This window comes from Triturus cristatus, chromosome 4_1 (genome assembly GCF_964204655.1).
Source record: "Triturus cristatus chromosome 4_1, aTriCri1.1, whole genome shotgun sequence".
Lineage (NCBI taxonomy): Eukaryota > Metazoa > Chordata > Amphibia > Caudata > Salamandridae > Triturus > Triturus cristatus.
Window position 1 is genome coordinate 878,917,404 of NC_140585.1, and position 20,917 is coordinate 878,938,320.

Sequence of the window (20,917 nt, forward strand, 5' to 3'; positions counted from 1 at the left end):
TAAACTAGATAGATTTACTCCAGGGCGTGTGATTTTGGGAATGTGTACTCACTGCATTGTGCGAACACTGTTTTATTCTCATGTAATCAATGTAATTCATGCGAAGAGAACCCAATCTAAAATCTTCTAACTTCCTCCTATTTTGATTTTGTAACTCTGGGATGACCAAGACATTTTGGTTTTGCTAAAACTGTATAGCTCAGCCAGCCCTGTTCATTCATTGGTCTGTTGTTGTGTCATTCACATTATTCTTCTGCCAATTGCAGCATACTGCAGGGGGCTGTTCTATAACTTCACTATGAGTGATGGCATTCTGCTCTTTCAAGAGCAGCACTTTAGCGTACAAAGTAGCTCCCTACAGAGCCATGGGTGACAATGACATTGGGTGCTTTTAGCCAATGTTTTCATTTTTTTTTATTTCTGGAAGGGCCCAGCATCATCCCCAACAATAACTTTTACAAAAACCATGACAAAACAAGCACTGACAAAGCCAAAAGGCTGGCAGCCAACGCCAGACCTATTGACTTCGAGCTTTCCCTTGTTCATCTTCTGTTGTCGGTATCCAGTTCCTGTGTCTCTTTGTTACCTGTGATTATTCTGTGTCAGTTACTGGATTTGTCATGGGTTGAATTGCGGTTTGTCATCTGTGCTGCGGGCTCTGAATAAGGTGCCATCTATAGCCTATTCGGGCCTTGAGTCTAATGTATCTGCCCACTACCTTTTTTTAATTTGCAGATTCTCCCACGCTCTTTCCTTTGGTTCTGAAGTCTATTTGGCCACCATGGCCTAAAATTGAGATTTGAAGTCCACATTCTAGGTGATGTCCACCTCATTTGGCCCACTTTATTCTTGAGACCTCCCCTTAATAAATCTTGCCCAATCCAAGGTCTCATAGTAACTAACATGACTCAGCAACAGCCATAATACCTAGTGCTAATATGTCTGTGATTGACTGTGAGGACAACTCATTGTAATTTCAAGGTGAGCCCCAGCCTCAGTGACAATCCTGGCTGTTTGGATAAAGAAAATCTATAAAAGGCCAGGATGGGAGGTGAAAGAAGGCAGAGCAGAGCCGCTCAGGGTTCTGAAGGTACAGCCTAGGTATTTATATGCTTGTGACACTTACACTAAAGTGTGGCAGCGCCAACGCAGATCTGTTACTGACGTTTACTATTTGGAAAGTATTAACGCATCCATTAATATTTGCATATTCCAAAATCAAGTCCACTAAAACTTCGGAAGGTTGGAATTTCACATCTACTCGAACATAAATATGGAGACTGATGCTGCTGGTCGTGCTGGCATCGCCTGCTGAGGCCTAATTAGGTCGATTCGTGATCTCAGCAAGAGGCCAGGCAGACAATGCTCTAATTAGCACGACCGAAACCAGCCACCAACTTCCAGCAGACTGCTGTGAAGTACAATCAATTGAGTGAATAGAAACAAATAAAACAGTGTGTTCTCAAGGCCTGGTCTTGTGTCCCTTGCCGCTCTATATCTGTGTGCATCCTTGTGACTGTTTTAACTTGGTGTCTGTGTTTCACGGGCACGACTTTTGCAGCCCTGCACATAAAATATTGACACCCACGAAGTGCTTGGGCAGAAGAAATTGGTAAGCGTCTGAGGTTTGTATTTTTATAATCCTCATGTTTCTCTGCCTGGTAAAGTATTCTGTACCCAATTAAGGGACCATTAGACATGAGATATGGCCGTGCAGTTCCTTCTTTCACTGTGCACCAAAACAGACGAAAGATCATTTTACAAACTGAGCTGAATCAATAGTGTTTTCCCCTTTAAAGGAATTTTACTGAATAGTTCATAATCTTTATGTGCTTAATTTCGGTGACCTCATCTATTTAACCCGCCAGTCAGCGCCCAGACAGCCTGAGAAGTTGAAATAATATAAACGTACAGGTGTACTGCTCTGTCAGTATGGCAAGTTGTTTGGTGTTCACATAGTATTGTCAGGACCAGCTTTATAAAGCTGGGGGTTCTGTGGGACAATCAATAGTCAAGCAAGCACCATCAAGGGTACTGTGGGAAGAAGGTAGCTACTGCTCTTCTCACGACAGGAGTTGGATCCTTATATTTTTCCATATATTTATGCCTTTTTTTTTCAAAAGAGCGGACATAGTCCAAGTGGAAATAGGAGCACTTCACAAAAAGAAATCTACCCACAGAGTGTGCAGTAAATGGAGTGCTTCAGTTGTGCCATTCAGTAAGTTGGTAAGAGACAGCAATCAACAACTTCAGCAGAGGCCCATTGTTTACATAGCGATTCTTCAGGATGTTTTAGGTTTGTTTGAAAAAGTATAGTGGCGTTTTTTTTAAACGTAAGAGCTAGACAAAGAAGAGAGATGCAATCAGAAGAGCATGGAAAGGAGAGGGTCTGAGTGAGGTGGGGTTCCTCTGTAACATTCCATGGGTGGAGCCGAAAGACAGAAAGTTGGGGAATGGTAGAATGTTTCCACAGGCTCACCGGATCATTTAATTTGAATCCATTTACAGATACTTCAATCATGTTTTTGAAGGAGGGGAACGATCAACCTAATCTAATCTATTTTGACGTATTATTCCATATAATGTGTGTAAATATTGAAAAAGGAGCGTTCTAAGTGGAAGGTTTTGCCCATCTGGTCAGTAGGAGGCGGAGTCAGTGGGAACTGCAGCTCTGTCTTTAGCTGCTTCAGACGAGAGATACTCGTGTTAGGTCAATTGTATGGCTCTCTTCACAATGCTTAGTGACCGGAATATACATCGTGCTTTTAACGCAAATCATTTGACCTCTGAGAGTTCAGGGATATGAAGTCATATTTCATTATATTCACAAGACAAGCTGATAGGATGTCCTCCTTTTATCCTAACCGTACATTGTTTAAACAGGAATTGTTCTGGAAACCTCTCTGTTTCTCAACCCTTCCTAGTCTTTCATAAAGTAGTTCTAGGATGTTCAATTTAAATATCACTGTGCACTGATACTATTGTAATTTGATAAGTAGCTTATTGTTTTTGTTTCATTTGTTACCTTTATATGATCTGTTTCGTCATTAATATATAAGCCTTTATTATTTATATTTCAATATTACTTAAATTCGATACTCCCTTGTGTATGTTTGCTGTATTGCATTTATTCATGAATTCTAATACACTTTTTAGAACATAATGAATTCATATTTCATTGCGCCAGAGAGCGACCCAGCAGCTGCATGTGCAACAGTTCTCAAAGGGGCAGTGTGAGAGGCAGACTGGTTAGAACATGTTTTCAAGGTATATGCAAACTATAACCAGGGCCTGGGCAGTTTGTTTGAGATGCTTCATTGAAATGAAGGGTTTGATTGAGGTCGATATTCTCAACTGCTTGTAAGCACTTTTGTCACTGGCTGTGATGTAATGATTCAAATTATAAGCTCATTGCTGAGCGAGAAGCCTGAAAATTTGGTATATTCCGTTATTTCATGTTATAGCCCAAAGCTGTGAAGATTCTTTTGTCAAGAGCATGCATGGTTCCCTTTTGGACTTGAACTGATGATGGAGGATTACATTTTTTGGGGTTTCAGCTTCTTCTGGGACATTCGGTCTTGCATTTTTGCTAAACATTCCTTGATGTGAGTGATGGATGTGTTCTGGCTTAATCATGGATAACATTAAGTGTCATCCATGTATTGAAGGTAAGAAATGTAAGCCTGTTTAGAAGTTTCTTGAGGGGCTCAAGCTAAATTTGACAGGGACTGGCACTAACACGGATGATTGTGGGACTTCAAATGAACTGAACCAGTGTAAAAGAGAACCGACGTTTCCAAATCTTATAGTGACAATGTTCCAGTTAGCACAACCGAAACTAGTGACCAAATTTGGGCGAACGTTTCCTAACGGTCAGATATATGAATATCCATGCAGCTCTACAGATACATTCATTAAGGTTTGAAGCATACAGGGAAAGTGCTGTCACAGGAAGGATATTACTATGTTACTCTGTTTCGAATTCGAGTATTCTGGAATACATTCATGGTATGCACTTCACATAACCTTTTAACAATACACTTTGAATATTATGCCACGTTTTGCTTAGCTGTAAATATTGATGTATTTGCTGTGCCATATTATAAGCATTTTATATGAAGTAATATGTTGTGACATTGAAATGTCATGGACTTACCACACACTTATGCTGGTCAAAATGAATAATCTATGTATTTGTATTCTCTCAGGGGCATTGTGGTTTCAGAGGATAAGTTGGTCATCAGCGCTTCTTGGGCCAAAGATGATGACATCAGTCGTCTCTTGAAGTCCCTTCTTAACTGGATGAACATGACTCAACCGAAACAACTGAGGCCAAAGAGAGAAGAAGACGAAGATTTCATAAGGTAAGGGTTAGTAGCAGCTTCTAATCACTTTGTGCAGACATTGTCTATGTAACAATGCCACTCTAGTGTTGTGTGCATCAATGCACTCCTTCCCAAAGGTAGTATGCATCCGTTGTAAGGTGCTCTGCGCCCTCATAAGGTCTTATGTTGACGTGCCAAAAACTCTCAGCAATAGACTAAATCTTAATTCCTCCAGATTATTAATATGATCAGATTCGTACCTACTCAAGGTCAGCTCTTGCCCCCTTTATTTATGAAAATGGTTTTCCAGCATCAAAAGACATCCGAAATAAAAACATGTTCATACGGGCTATATACTTTCCTGTTTAGTAAATGACAATATCATTCTAACGTGTTTCCAGCGGCAGTAGATTTTAGACGGATATTTGCACTTAGGACGTTTTGGTTACATGGGATGACAAAGCAGTTTGAAATTTGGGGATGTTTAGGTTTGACATACCTTCTTCCATCGTAAACAGTTGTATAGTCAGTGATCAAGATTCGTAAGACACTTAGAAAACCATAGTTCATACCACACAGAAGCATCGATTGCTGTGAGGGGCTCAGTAGGTGATGGGACCTGACATCTTGTTGGCTGCAGACATGCCACCTATAAAGACACAATCCCAGACATAACCAATTCACATGTTTGTGTGGCTACAACTGCCATACCTGCCGTCGCAGACATAAATTTGCAGGTACATACATTGTGTGACTGTGCAATCTCTTTTCACCTCTGGTGACTGATCGTATCATTGATGGCATTGCACGACTGTTAACGTCTGCTGGAAGTGATAGCCCTATTAATGCCTATGGTGTGGTGAAGATTAAAGTCCAGTATCTGCTTGGGTCTTTAGAAGGGGTGGTCAAAATACGTGTAATTCGCTTTTGCATATTAAGCAGAATTATATGAAATTACGCGAAATGCAAATCTGACATATTTTTGCGCAAAATGTACACTTGCATCAATTTTTGGGACGATGATGCATTTAAGCAAGAGCACTGTGCACAACAATCACTTGCATTTTGCTGTTCCTAAGCATTTGCAGTACATTTTTACTGTGAATTACCACGAATTGCACATTTGCAGTACATTTTTACTGTGAATTGCCACAAATTGCACCATTTGCAGGACATTTTTACTGTGAATTGCCACGAATTGCACCATTTGCAGGACATTTTTACTGTGAATTGCCACGAATTGCAACATTTGCAGTAAATTTTTATTGCTAACATCGCATAATTACGTGAAGTGGCATAATGGCGCAATTTCGCGAATTTCATGTAACCGGGGTAATAAAAACTGCCCGTAATTAAGCATAGTTCAGCAGCATAATTTGAATTTCTCCCAGGCATAATCTTCAGTAAACATAGGATCACTGCTTTCTGATATGTCTCTTGACACCCATAAAGCAACTATTTTAGTGGCAAGTCAGTCCGTTTTGACGGGGACACTCGGCTTTCTGTCTCCCAGTTTAGTTAGAATCTTCTTGCAGTTTTAAATGAGCTCCATGAGTGGATCTTTCCTTTTTAAACATAGAGGTGTTTGTCTGTTCAGGGCTCAGCAGTACACCTAGCACAAGCTACACTGCGGGTAGCTATTCCACTGTTCCCAGCAGTACATTTTTCTTTAAATAGCACATTATTTGTTTCATCCCTAAATGTTTAATGCTGAATTTTGCAAAAATACATGCAAGGCTGCCTTTGACACAATTGATAGTGGGCATTGATAATTAAGAGGGTAATATTTCTGATCTTTCACATTCAGTCATTTTTATTACTTGTTTGTCCTTATGTTTGAATCTGGCTTCCAACCAAAATCTAATTTTTTACCAACCATGTAGAGAGATGCTATTGATACATATGCTGAATTGGTGGCATGTGATATAAAGACACTTACCAACGTATGGAAATGAAAACCAAAAACAATAATTTTAAAGAATATTATACTTTGATTAACAAACTAAAAATTAGGTCTGATTGCATCATAAGAAATTCAGACAAGGGAGGAAATATTATGCTTTGGTCCCAGATCAATATTTAAAGGAGGCTTATACTCAACTGCTGGAAGAAAGGTGCTATGAGAAGATCACTTTAGAGCCGATACGTGGAATGAGAAGGTTATACAAAGATGAGTTGATGAGCTGATGAGACTTTATTAAACCAAGATGAATACAAGTTCTTGTGAAATAACCAACCAAAGGTACCAGTTATTTACTTGACTCCCCACAATAATAAAAATTCAACTGACCCTCCTGGCTATACTATAATCTACGCCATCGGTAGCACCTTTGAGAATACTTCAAAGTATGTGGATTACTTCCTGAAGGACTATGTGAAGACTCTTCCTTCTTATATGCAGCACATTGGTGACGTCTTAAACAGATTTTTGGTGTTCCTCAGGATGAGGATTATATATTAATGACTTTTGATGTTACAGCTCAATATCTGGCCACAAACTACATATATGGTTTAAGAGCCATTGAAAATTTTCTGAGTGAAAGGCCTTTAAAGTTGTGGAAACAGACTCAAATGTTACTATCTATTGGGAAATGGTTCTTAGAAAATAATTGTTTTTTGTTCAATAACGAGCTGTAGAGACAGATTAAAAGTACACCTACGGGCTCCTGCTTCTCCCCCAACTGTGCTAATTGCATATGGGCTGGTAGGAGGAGCAGGTGCTCCAGGGTGTACATATGAATGACTGGTCCGAGCTTCTGTTCGTATGGGCCAAATATATAGACGACCTCTTCATAATTTGGAGAGGGTCAATTGAGGAAGTCATTGCATTTGTGGATGGCTCTATAATAATACACGTAACTTGCACTTCACCAGAAACATCAGTAAAGCAAAGGCAACATTTCTAGATCTGTGTGTATATGTAAAAAATAACACATTAGAATAAAAAATTCACAAAAACCCTACTGCGGAAAATGTAGTCCTCCACGCAACCAGTTTCCACCCAGTTCCATTAAAAAGAAGTATACGATATGGGGAGAATTTGTGTGTGAGAAGATATTACAGTGAGGAAAATGATGTGTTGATAGCACAGGATGAATTGACTAGGAGATTTAAGGTTTGGTGATATTCAAAAAGAAGGATTGCAGAGGCTAGGACCAAGGCTAGTCTGAAAAACTAGAGGACTTATTATTCAGAGGGAGAAGAAGTAAGACCAACCTGCTTAAATATCCTATGTGCTAGAATGATAACTACCTACAGTACTGAAGAGGGCAGTCTTCGGAAGATTATACAGAAGCATTGGCTTCTCATTCAGAGCGACCCTGTCCCTTTCTGCAGATATAACACAATGAACATTGACTTACTGAATAGCAGTCCAGAAATGGTATGTGAAAAAAACAGGTTAGAAAAGTGTACAGGCTTCAAGAAATGTAACAAGGGCAAACCATGCCAATATGGTCTTACAATGCTCCATTTCATATGACTCCCAAAAAGATCTGAGGTAGTTTTCATTATAAGATTGTATGTGCATTATACATTTTAAATTGTCCTTACAAATTGATGTACATGGGGAGCACAAACTTACAAGTACATATAAGGATTCTGCAGCATTACCGTGCCATCAAGAACAAATATTAAAATATTGTATTACAGACACTCATAAAGGCAGTGACAAGCTGTTACATTATTTTGTCATTGACTCCATATCGAGAAATATCAGGGTTGGTGACAGGGAGAAGAGTCTCCACAGATTGGAATCTAGATACATTTTAGCCCTCAACACCAAAACATTAGTGGCCTGAATACAGAGGAGGAGTTACACACACATCTGTAATAAGATGAATCCCCCACTTTCTCTCAGTTTTCTGGAGCTGGTCATCTAGAAGATTTATATGCATGAGCACTTTCAATTGTGGGTACAATGAAATGATTATAATGCGGCATATGCAATGTACTGCATTGTTTGGTGTGAATTTGAGCACAATAAGAGGAAATTGAGGCATGAGCACTCAAATTTGTGGGTACGATGAATTGTTTATAATGGGGTGTCTACAATAAAAATGTATTGCTAGCGGTGAATTTGAACACAATAATATGAACAGTTCGGAAGTGTTAATATGTTGGTACTAATATGATAGGCCTACTTGGACAGGATTTTGTGATTGAGAACACAAAATTAATTAATTGAGTGCATATGCGTGTTGCTTTGCTCACGGATAGAAATATGAAGCAATAGCGATATTGTAAATGCTATTGATTATAATTGTTTATGGAAATGGAATAAGAGCCACCTTTGAGCAACTATTACAAAACTAGGGTGTAGGCTAAGTCAAATTGCGATCTAGAAATGCATAATACTATTTGGATTTGACAGTGTCAGGGTGCATGTCCCATAGCATGGTGCTTTATTATCACAATTTGAATTTATTTTTCATTTTCACTGTGAATCAATTTGATTTTGCTCTTATCAATGCATTTTGGTTAATATTCAATTCTCATTTACCTTAATGATTTAGTAATTATAATTTAGAAATTGCCAGCTTGACATAGTATGTCTTTTATGTTTATGATCACATATGTACTTCAAAAAGTGACATTGCAACATGGCTGTCCGTTGGGTGACCAAGCTTGCTTTGTTCAGCTGAAACGCTTTATGGCAGGGTTTTGATGTAATAAATTTGATCCTCTTATAACTTTGGAATGTCAGCAGCCTTTTTTTCCAAATATGAGGAGGAGAATCACAAGATTTACATAGTGGGCTGACTCAGTCATATGCCGATGCCACCTCCATTTAGGAGCATCCAGCCACAGTGGTGAGGTCGGAGTATGTTGCACAGATGCATATTTTTCCAATTTCCATATCTCCTATAAATGTCTCATGATCAAAGTGGTAATATTTTAAAAGTTAGATTTTTGCCAGCCTCTCTTTCTGCACTGATCTCTTTGAGTAAATCCAAATTTCAAGGTTGGGTCTCATGAATATCTGCTGCATACAGGAGAGTATGGTAACATCAGTTTGTTTTCACCTGAAATGAAATGTATACTCTCATAGATTTCGCACAAAAAAAATAATACATGAGTGAGTACTTGTTGGAGGAGAGGCAGAATCCTGTTAACTTTTGGTGCCGTCAAATTTCAGCTTTTCACTGCTTTGTAATTCTTACATCTTTACACTATAAGTAGGGCCTGGTGTCATATAGGTAGATCCTTAGATCACTATAGTCTGGTAATCCAGAACTTTAACCACCCACTGATAGTAGAATCCAGTCAAATGGGGCCCTTTGGCTGATAACTTGACACTGGGCTTGGATTTGCTTAATCCAGACCCATAATTCAGCATGCCAGATTTACGACCGTGCCTTGCATAAGGCTGTGGCATAGCATAAACGTGTTGGCTGTTTAGAAGTACCTGCTCGTCTTTCCCAGCCCTTCATGAGATTAAAATGCAGCAAATAAACACGCTTATGATCTATAGATCTTTTTTCAGGGTATTACTCCAAAAACCAAGCATTGGATGTGAAAATTGGTACTGACGAAAGACAATATTTGAGCTTAGGTGGTACCAAGAAAAGACCCATGCGATAGTCGTGCAATAACAGAAGTGAATTTGTTACTTAAAGGAGGACCTCTATCAAAGAGTTTAAGCAATTTCAGGCGAGCTTCCTCAGAAGTTTATCAAGTTACTATTTTGGTTTTTCTGTATACCAAATAATTAATACGAAACTTGATTTTTTTCATATATAAAATGTTCTAAGCCTGATCAGCACAGGTGATAAAAATAAATCAAAACATGTTCTTATCAATTTGAAAATTACTATACCTTAATCTACTTAGCTTCTCCAGCAGGAATTGGGAAACGAAATCATTTTAGAAAGAAAAAATCCGAAAAACTATTTATGGAACTCAGCTAAAATGAACTCAGTGTTTCTTATTTTGAATTCTTGTTTGGTTGTCTTCAGCTTATACCATTCAGTGCATTCATTTTACACTAGTTTGGGATTGTCATTGTGACGTATATGCGATGTTTGGCAGTGTTAGAAGTACTAAGGGGAGTGAATATTATTTATTGGGTAAATAAAAGGAGGGTAATAAATATCAAATTACTCTGTGCAGTAGAAATCGAAGCATCCATCGAACGCCCCTCTGCAGAGCCAATTATTGAGGTATTTCACTCGATAATCTATTTTAATGCACATCTACTGCAAGAACCCAAAGAGACGCGAGATGTTGACAGTCTCGTGTATTGAGCCGCAGAGTGAGATCGCAGGGGTACATCTGCTCCGCCTCTAGCCTGGCGTTGGGGAGCCGCTACTAACGGACAGTAATTCCACGGCCCTCAGCCTCGACCACTGGGAGGTGAGAAGTTAAAAGCAGGGCAACCGGGATGTGCCCGCTGCTCCCCTTGAATCTAAGAGCGTAAAACGAACTCTGACTGAGTTCATTAGCGGCGAGCAGCCTGGCACAGTGTGGCCGATGCAAATAGAGCTGGATTAATCGCCTTTAATTACTTTCAGAGCCCAGAAGTTTGGTTGGCACAGATCACGCTTGCTGACTGGCGAAGGTTAGTTACCTCTCCTTTCATCTCTGGATCAGGCTGGTTTTCCAAAAATGCTATTACGGGTCGGACTGGGACAGAAAATAGTCCCGGGCAACAAAATAAAAGTGGCTTCCAATAGTGAATCAGAGCGACTTACGTTTGGAAATCAGAACAGCTTTGATTTTGTAAACACACCCTGTATAGCTGATTTGTAGGGGGCAGAAAGCATTTGTGCTTGCTGCAGGCACTGCTTGTTTTATTACCAGTAAAAACTAGCCCAGCAGACCATAAAACGGACGCACAAACAGCCAGAAAACCTGCCCACACACTGACCTTTCAGACCGGCCCTTTGGGAGCTGCCAGATTCCCCTATAGGCCAGAACGACCCTGATGCTATTTGCTAACGTGAAGCTATCTGTAAGTAGTTAGAAGACAAATAATTGTATTTTAATGCAAACCACAGAAATGCCCCAAAACTTAATTTGAAAGGACATTATGGTCAGGATCAACTGGGATCACAATTAGGCCCAGGCACTCGCTAAAAAGTGACCCACATTCCCTGATCATCCCTTTTATGGATCACCATCTGGTCTCACTGGAATCTGGCTGGTTATCTTTTGTTAAAGTTTTATATACCATGAACTCGGTCCAAAGTTATTGGCGACATGAGCACTAGTTACATTACACAAGATCAAATTCATTTTCAGTATGGAGATTAAGTGATGTGCCCTGAATCACAGGATGTTAAGCTGACGCTGGGACTCGATCCTAGATTCAACATCTTCATTTCTAACCATAGCGCTACATTCAATTATATGCCACCCTCTCCTCTCCCCACAAGGCCTTAAAGACACTGGGGCTGCTACAGAGGCCACTTCTCTTACCCCCCCCCCCCCCCCCCCCCCCAGCCCATTATAGTCTCAGGGCATTTAGCTGGCAAGGGAGGTGTCAAAAAGCACATTGCTGCTGTTCAGGGTTTAGGTGACAACGGCCCAATATCACCAGCCCCCCTACAAGTCCTCTCCCCCCGGTTTCCCCCTTACCACCGTGATACAACACACCATCTTTGCCCGCCCCACCTTGTCTAAAAATGATGGCCCGGTGGGGGATAACACTGCTTCTGGCTGAGCATGCGAGGCAGTGCACCAAGGTGAGAATGCACCAAAGGCAAAAGCAACATTTGGACCCCAGCCTCAGTTTACAGCAAGGCAGGGGAGTGCTCTTTGATGCTGGTGCCACATTAAAGTGCCTGGTGGGGAGTGGGGAAGAAAGTCAGTTTCTTGGGCTGGCTTACAGGGGCCCAAAAAAACAGCCCCCAGGTGACCCTGAAGCACCGTCCATCGACCAATGCCCGATTGCCTGCCTTCCCAATCCGACCCTGGTTATGGTTACAATACAGAACATAAATGCCACTGAAATTCGCCAGCTCTGATGAGCAAAGCCCTAGTACTCACTGAACAGCTGCACACAGTTGTAGGCTTTGACCAGTAGCACATCCCCATCTAGTCTCTGTGCTCTCTGCACCAGCAGCACAAGGGTATGTGCCATGGATTCTGTGTGAAGGGCCTGATATTACTTTACACTGTCAGCCAGGGCAGAAATATATGAGTATGCTGTTTCGCCACAGATATGTTTTTTTAATGGCGTAATTCAGACCATTTTTAATATTGATGTGGAATCGCACAAAGCTGATGACTTCCCAGAAAGATGTTTTTTTACAACTTGGGGTCTTGCAGTGCGTTCTTGACACCACAGGGATCTATAGTAACACCATGTGTCATTAACATAACGTGCATTTGCAAAGCACACGTTCGCCCGTAGGCATCTTGCCGTTGAATAAAAGCTGTTTATCCTTATCTAACTCAATGGTACTCATTTTATCAACCTCAAATGGGTGAAAGGCTGAGTGGTTCCACTGGGATTTGAACCTGTGACAATGAGGTCGAACAGAGTCCCCTACAGTGGATGCATTAGTCCACTGAGCCACCAGACCTGTGCCATTGTGGACAGCAGCACGATTGCAGTATTGCCTGCTGCTATTGGAAGTTGTTGCTGAGTCATTACCAAGCCTGGGCTGTTACTGGAAGTCCCTTGCAGCTGTCCATGGTCTACTTGTAATGCGTGCTACTGTACACCATTTCGGTTCTGTGCTTTTTTTTATGTTTGTTTAAAACCATATCATTAATTGCACTGTAAGTGGGGCAGGCCTCGCAAAGCTGTTTTCCCCTTCTTGCCATGCTGCTCTGTATTTTAAGGTGTGGCGTTCGCCAAGACCTTTTCATTTTACTAAAATAATACGTTTGTCTACACCGACCCAAAAGTAGGTGAGCTGGCACCCGTCCTGCTCTCCAAAACAGGACGCTTGGAACTTGGCACAGGAGAGGGTATCTTTCTGATGGATACTTCGACCGGTAGATTCATCACCTGTTGAACTATCCCAGGCATCAGACTAGAGCCAGAATACTTCAAAGCTCTTTAACACCAGTAGTGGGTGCCGGTTCAGTGCAGGCGCCAGAAGCGCTGCCTGGTGATGTCACTGAAGGCAATTTGTGCCCACCCTGGCTTAGCACAGTCAGTTCCCTTTCTTCTGCGCCTTTGTTGCGGATTCGGAGCACACTATCTCTGAGATTTTCATGCATTAGCTCTCTAAATATCTTATAAAATACATAATGTGCAGTGCTAGACTATCTCCCCAGAAGCATTTTGGGCTTTACGCCTTCAAGAACTGCAAGGGACAGGTGACTATCACCGACCCAGCTCTATTTGCCTATAGGGCCTGTGTTCAAACCATGATCCTAAGTCATGTGAGTCTTTGCCTCACTTTGCACCGTAAAGCACTTAAGGAGAGGGGTGCAAAACCTTTCATGGCCTAGGCCCACAATGGCAAAAGATGCAGGTCTCACTCCCATGCATGCTCCAGGTTGCCGTGATCACACTCCCTGAGCAGATGGAAGAAGCATAAGAAATGCAGATTTACTTCTAGAGTCAAGTCACCCAGGCGCCCTCTGAGTCCCACAAGATTCTCATCCTCGGATCTAGAGTTATCACTTCTTGAGCCTTTCAAACTGGCTCTGCAAGGGGATTCACCCCCAGCTCCGTAGTCTACAGATGATCCGGCGCAGCCCGAGAGGCCTCCTGTGGCTATGCCACCTTATCCTGACTTCCCATAACCAGATCGAGCAGCGTTTCTTACTACCATATTTGGCATTTTCTCTAGGACGGTAACCCCTTCTGGCATACCTTTATGCCCCATGGGGCCGTATGGCATACCCATGTTCATGCCATCTCCGGTGTAGTTCTGAGCCCACCCTTTAGTATCTAGGGCGGGCCAAGCCCCTCTCTTTACGCCAGTCCAAAGGTATGCAGTGCTGTCCCCAACACCAAGAGTTCCTCCCCCCAGGTCCTGACACCTCCCCCAACCTTCTTAGTTTACTTTGGCACCACTACGGGCTCCCACAGGGTCAGAGTCAGTGTGTGTCATGGTCTAGAAGAGGAGCCCAACAATTTTCAGAGGAGGCGACATCTCACCACACAGTCCACTGCCTCTTTAGATCGATTATCATCCCCTAGATCCATATGTGACTGGAGTGGAGCTGTCCCTGTGTCCTGTTGACCCACCTGTTAATTTTGCTGGCCTCACCTCAAGCTAGTGGATTTTATACCTCCCTTGAAATAAAAGTGAGTTTCCATCAGGACCTTCTCCTCCTGAGGTTACTGCTTTATACTCTATGGGGAGTAAGATGGCAGATGCTCTCTAGTTACCCCTGCTCTCTGTTGAAACGAAAATAAATGTGCCCATTGAGTAGCCTTGCTTAACACCGGCTATAAAATACTGGCGAAGGTGTTGGCGGAGCGACTGGCACAGGCGGTACCGAGACTGGTCCATGTTGACCAGAATGGCTTTGTGCCCGCCCGTAGTACCTCCCTTAACCTGCGACGTTTCTACAGGGTGACCAAGTATGCAACTGTGGAGTGGCCGAGGGCGGGATGTATAGTACTGGACCTGGAGAAGGCCTTGGGGGATGCCGTCCATCAGTTTTCACTGTACGCAGATGATCTCCTCATCTACGTATGGGATATTACCATCCATTAAATCGCAAATGAGAGTCTGGAGCACACTACCGCTGGCAGTCACGGGTAGAATAGCACTTACCAAAATGGTTATACTCCTGCTGCTCCTATACCACTTTATGAATTTACTGCTCTATGTACCGGCCTCCTTTTTCGCCGCCTTTGAGAAACAGCTCAGGGACTTCATCTGGGGCAATGCCAGGCATCGGCTGGCACTTAAACTGTATCTGCCGGTAGACCAAGGTGGACTAGCCGCTCCTTGTTTTGATCACTACTACCTCGCCTCCCAGCTACAGTGGATTGCGCGGTGGTTGTCGAACCGACATTGCGCTGACACTGCAACCACGCAGCTGCCTTATCTTCTGGAACGCATCGTTACGCTGTTTCACTCGGGTGTGTGTCTGCGCCCGCCAGAACCTCTACTACTTGCTGTAGCTTGCAAATCCTTCCGCAGGAGTCTGTACATAACACGTAGAGCGATCCCCTATGCACCAGCTATACCACTGGAGGGAATTCCCACTAGGTACTGACAACGCTCGCACTCTGGGAATGGCAGGAACAGGACGTTCACACTCTTGGAGATCTGTATCATGAGGGTGCCCTTATTCTCTACACAACACTTGTAGTTGAAGGGGGTTTACCGCCTGGGCAGTTTCTTACTCACCTTGCGCTGATGGCCTCGCTTACAGCGAAATGGAGGGACATTAATACAGAGCCGCGGACACATCTTACCATGCAGTACTTACACATCATAGGACAGGGGAGACATCTGACACACTGGTTTGCAGCCTCACTCAGGACCCATGCAGCGATCAGTCTAGATGCGCTTCGCCATAAGTGGGAACAAGACCTAGATTGCCCATTCACTGACAAGGAATGGACCCAGGTGCTCGATACCCCGACACGCATCCCCAGGAACATGCGCTTCTGTCAGATACAACTATACATTATACATAGAGCGTATCTCACACCTGCGAAAATCAACCAATACTTTAATCGGGGGGATGCCATGTGCCCGAGATGCGAGGAAATAGGAGCCGACCTAATCCATATGTTCTGGAGCTGTCCCAAGGTGGGCACATATTGGAGGGATGTGGCCACATCATTACTTGCTTGTACTGGTCAAGAGATACCGTTCGACTGGCTAGTATATCTTTTACATAAATTCTGTAGGACACCCACCACGAAAGTAACATCCAGATTTCAAGATCTGGGTCTCATAGTGGCCAAGAGACTGATCAGTAAAAAATGGGAAGCATCTGACCCCCTCGTATACACGCCTGGTATAATTCCATGCTTGCATGGGCCAAAGCGGAAAGCTTCACTATTAAGCGCAAGGAAACCCTGGGGCTCCATAAGATCACTATTGCCACGTACTGGGACGCCATGTGCATCGAGCTGCAATATAACATAGACACGCCACCTGCGGACTCACCTGTTGTTCAAGTCATAGACCACTAGCGCGTCCGCTGTTTGTAGCAGCGTACACACCACGTCCCTATCTTCAAAAGCAGCGCACACCATTCGACATGCCATGTATAAATACATGTTGAACTTGGGGAGGCAACTGGAGGCTACGTTACATAATACTGTTTATGTCGGTGTGGGGGGTTGTGGGTTATAGGGTTTGTTTTGTGTGTAATTTTGTTTCTTGTTTACTGGTGAGTCCTTTTGTTGACGCTTAACCGTACACGAACACCAGCACAAATAGTGACTCTATGCACCTATGCGTGCGTACATGTACACGCCTGAGCAACCAGGTATTGACATTCACGCCAAAATGAACATTTAAGGTTCTAAGTTTTAGACGGAATGCTGTGCTGCTGTGCTCCCACTTACCTTCTCCTTCTTTTCACCTCATATGAGTATTGGAAATGTATTGGGACTACTCGCATAGATGTTATCCGCCCAAGCTCACTTTTTCCTGCCTCTATGGTAATGTGAAACGTACGGATCTTGTATAAGCACTCACTTATGGTGCTAACTGTAATACCTGTGACGCCCAACAATGAATATATGCGTGATTGTCATACTGCGACTGTACGAATAATCAAAAATCAATAAAAACAGATTCACAAAAAAAAAAATTTGCTCATTGAGGTTCTTCAGCTTACTATTTCAGCCTCTGAACCTTTGCTTCCTTTCAGTGAGTCCTTACTGGGCCTGGTAATTTCAGCATGGGTAAAGCCCACATCTGCTCCGTCTGTTAATAGATTGGTGGCAAGGTGCTATCGCTCTACCCCTGGGGACGCGCCCCATCACCCTTGTCTATCCATCTTTCTTCGACGTGCTTGTAATTCAAGCTACCTCTACTTTGGGACAGGTCTTAGAACCTTGCTTATCCACTCTGTCAGACAGAGAGTCAAAACTTCTTGAGTCAAGAAGATTTTTTTCACCTGCAGTATGGCGTTGAAATTGTTGAACGTTACTTTCCTTATGGCCAGATACAGAGGGACACTACCCGAATGGTTGTCCCTCATGCCCTTGATGACCTCAAAGACCATTTCTTAAATGTCATTGGCCAGGATTCTTTATGGCAAATAATCAAATCGGGCTATGATACCACTGACCCTGTAGCACAAGCTGTGGGGTCCTCTGTAGCTGTGCGTTGTCATACTTGGCTTCACACAGCTGGGTTTTCTTCAGACGGGCAGGCCACTCTCATAGACCTTCCTTTTGATAACTTCCTTTTCATCATAGACAAGGCTGATTCGACCTTTCAAAGATTAAAGGCTAGCAGGACTACTGCTAGGTCTCTAGGCCTACAACAGCCTCAAGGGGATTTGAGGCAATGGTCATGGCCCCATTGTCGAGGGATCTGGTTAAAAGAAAATCACCTGCCCGATTGGGTTTGTGAATGTCACAACCGATAGCCTGAGCCGGGGTTATCCTGCCAATAATGAGGGGATCCTTCTTCCGAAGGTACTTCTGGACATCTTCGCCTTGTGGGGTGGACTTGTTTACCTCCACTGAAAATGCTCAATACCAACAACTCTGCACCCTCCCGTATCCTTTGAGGGGACCCTTGATGAATGCATTTTAATTCTTATTGTCCCGGACTGGCCGAGAAGGATGGTTGGGATAGGGAGAGGCGTGCTGCATCACAATCTTCAGAGACTTCACCTTCATGCCTGGAGATTTAGCGAGGGCACCCAAGTTCCTCTTAGCTGACATATGATGTGATGGACATCATTTGCCTGCCCGCCGTCCTTCTGCAAAGACTGTATGTTCTTCTGGGGGATGAAACAATTTTGATTTGTGGTGTGTTGACAATGATATTGGTCTCTTGTGGGCCTGTTTGCTAGAAGTCCTCAGTCTCTCACTCTGGCTGGCTCAGAGAGGACTTGCAGTGGGCAATGTCATGGGTTATTTGGCAGAGTTGTCAGCACTCCTCTGTCTCCCAGATAAACCCTACAAGTTCAAGTCCTCTATTGTGATGAAGTTTCCCAAGGGTTGACTAATCTATATCTTGGCTTCCTTTGTTATGTCCCAATGGAGCCTTAATCCTGTTCTTACGTTTTTTGATGGGGTCACCATTAGAGCTCCTTCTCAGTTGCCAGTTACTGTTGTTGACTATAAAAAAGGTATTTTTGGTTGCCATTACAGTCAGTGAGCTGCAATCACTGAGCACCCATCCGTATTTCATGACCTTTTTGCCTGACATGCTGGTGTTGGAAACCAGAGCTTCTTTACTTCCCAGGGTGATTACTCCCTTTCAATCAGATCAATCCATCACCTTCCAACTTTCTGTCGTCTGCCCTCTCTCACGAAGGAGGAGAAGCTGCTTCATTGCCTGGATTCTTGGCAGGTAGTTAGTTTCTTTATAGACCGCACTAGGGACATCAGATCCGACGACCAGCTCTTCATTGGTTGCTGTGGCAGTTGGAAGAGCAAAGGTTTTCAGAAGCGAACGTTGCCCCACTAGATCATCTTCTGCCTCAAAATGTACAAAGCCCTTGCCAAAAAGGAACCAGCTGAGGGAATTTGTACCCATTCCACCAAGGCCAAGTCATCATCTTCTGCTCTTGCAAGAGGTGTTCCCATCGCAGGTCTGTAAGGCGGCAATGTGGGCATCGCTGCAGACATTAACCAAACAATACTGTTTGGACTTGGAGAGGATGAGGAACAGGCATTTTGCTAGAACTGTGCTACAAGAGTTCCTCATCTAACCATCCATCAGCCCGCCCCATGGGAAGGTATTGCTTGGAAATCTACAGGTGTTGAATCTGCAGGTAGATGTATCCATCAGAAGAAAAGGTTACTTACCTACCATAATAATCTTTCTGGTGGATACTCTGCCTGCAGATTCCTCACCGATCCCACTCTCCTCCCCATCTGATGGGTGGATTATACAAGGAAAGCATTAATAAGGTTCCATTTAATTTTTGCACTGTACTGTTATCTGATTACTGTTGCTCCCTCTGTTCACCTCGAAGGCATGAAAAAATGGATGGAAACTACCATTGCACCAGGGTGGGTGCTATATGGCATCAATGACATCCCCAGGCACGGCTTCTGGCTTCAGCATGGAGCTAGTGCCTGTTACCAGCCTCAAAGAACTTTGAAGATTTCCGGATCCAGTAAGAAGGTTGGAATAATTCTCAAGAGGGGGAACCTGCAGGTAGATAGAGTATCCACTAGAAAGGTTATTGCCAAAGGTAAGAACTTTTTTATCCATTTTTGTGAAAATCATGAGAGATTTTTGTAATTGAGAGCAGGGGTTGGGGTGTTAAAGAAATCGTCAGGCTCAATTTAAAAAAATAAAAAAATCTCTCCTGATGTTTGCAAACCTCTGAAGAGATTTATAAGAATTGAAAGCCAATACGTCTAGCTTGTAGTCTAAGTTACAAACCTAACTCATTTGCTTTGGTAATGGTGCATGTGGTGGTGTTACTTAATGGGCTACAATGGAAGAGCGATATATGAAGGACCTGGTGGGGTAAGGTTTGTGTCAGGCACGTGAAGCGGAGTGGCACGGAAAAGCGGAATGGGCAGTGCTGTGTGTCACATTGGAGCTGCCAGGGAACAGGGGAATAGAGTTGCAGGAGAACTTTGCCACACATAAGCACCACAGTTAGATCAGAGAGGGACTGCAATGATGAGATGCGGCAACACACACAAAAAGGTAGCAGGCCAGGCAGTTACACAGGCTAGGCAGTTACACACAGGAGCTTCAGGGGGTGGAGGGGCACAGAGGGGCTCAGAGGACTGGCAGGGGCGATATAGGTCAGAACAGAGGGGGCTTCACTTCACTGATGAAAGGGGCACATATATGAACTTCAGTAGGGTGTAAGGCAGAAAAAGCCGATACTGAGGAGGTGGCAGACACACAAAGGAGTGCAAATGGTGGAGGGGCACAGGTAGATTGGCACACAGGCTGCAGAAAGGAAGCACAACAAATAGAGAAGGCAAGGGGTTGAGGGGCACATAGATGGAATGCAGGGGAACAGAGTAGCTGCAGAAGGTCTCACAGGGGCTGACTGGCAGGATGGTATACAGACTACAGGGAGTTGTGAAACACAGAGGGGCTGTAAGGGGCTAGGAAGCTCATAGATTGAAAGTGGGAGCACACTGAGGGGCTGCAGGCAGTGTGGTTACAGAGAGGGGCTTCAGATGGCTGGGGACACACAGAGGGGGAGGCAGGAGGCTAGAAGAGTTGGGGAGGGCATGCAGAATGCAGTTAGAAAAGCCAAACATTGGCGCTTCAGGGTGATGTAGTGCTACAAAAGGGATTTTTGGGAAGCGATAGACAGGCAGATGGATAGCAGCCGGGCAGGAAGGACACCCACCATCACACTTATGACCAGTAAGTCCACACAACCAACAGTATACACAAACAAAAAACACAAACTTTCTCCATGCAACCAACGTCATACACCAACACCCCCTTCATACAGCCAAACAAAGAACACCATATACCAGCACAACCAACGATCATATACACCACACACCACCATACATCCACACATACCACATCAAAAAAAAA

General features: G+C 43.4%; 1 protein-coding gene across 1 annotated transcript in view; it reads left to right on the plus strand.

The window, feature by feature from the left end:
* The window catches only part of EXOC4 (exocyst complex component 4), a 1,933,985-nt gene that overhangs the window by 1,568,560 nt on the left and 344,508 nt on the right, over positions 1-20,917 (plus strand). The window contains exon 13 of the mRNA XM_085653593.1: positions 4,209-4,364. Coding sequence (XP_085509719.1) covers positions 4,209-4,364 — 156 coding nt within the window. The remainder of the gene's footprint in view (positions 1-4,208; positions 4,365-20,917) is intronic.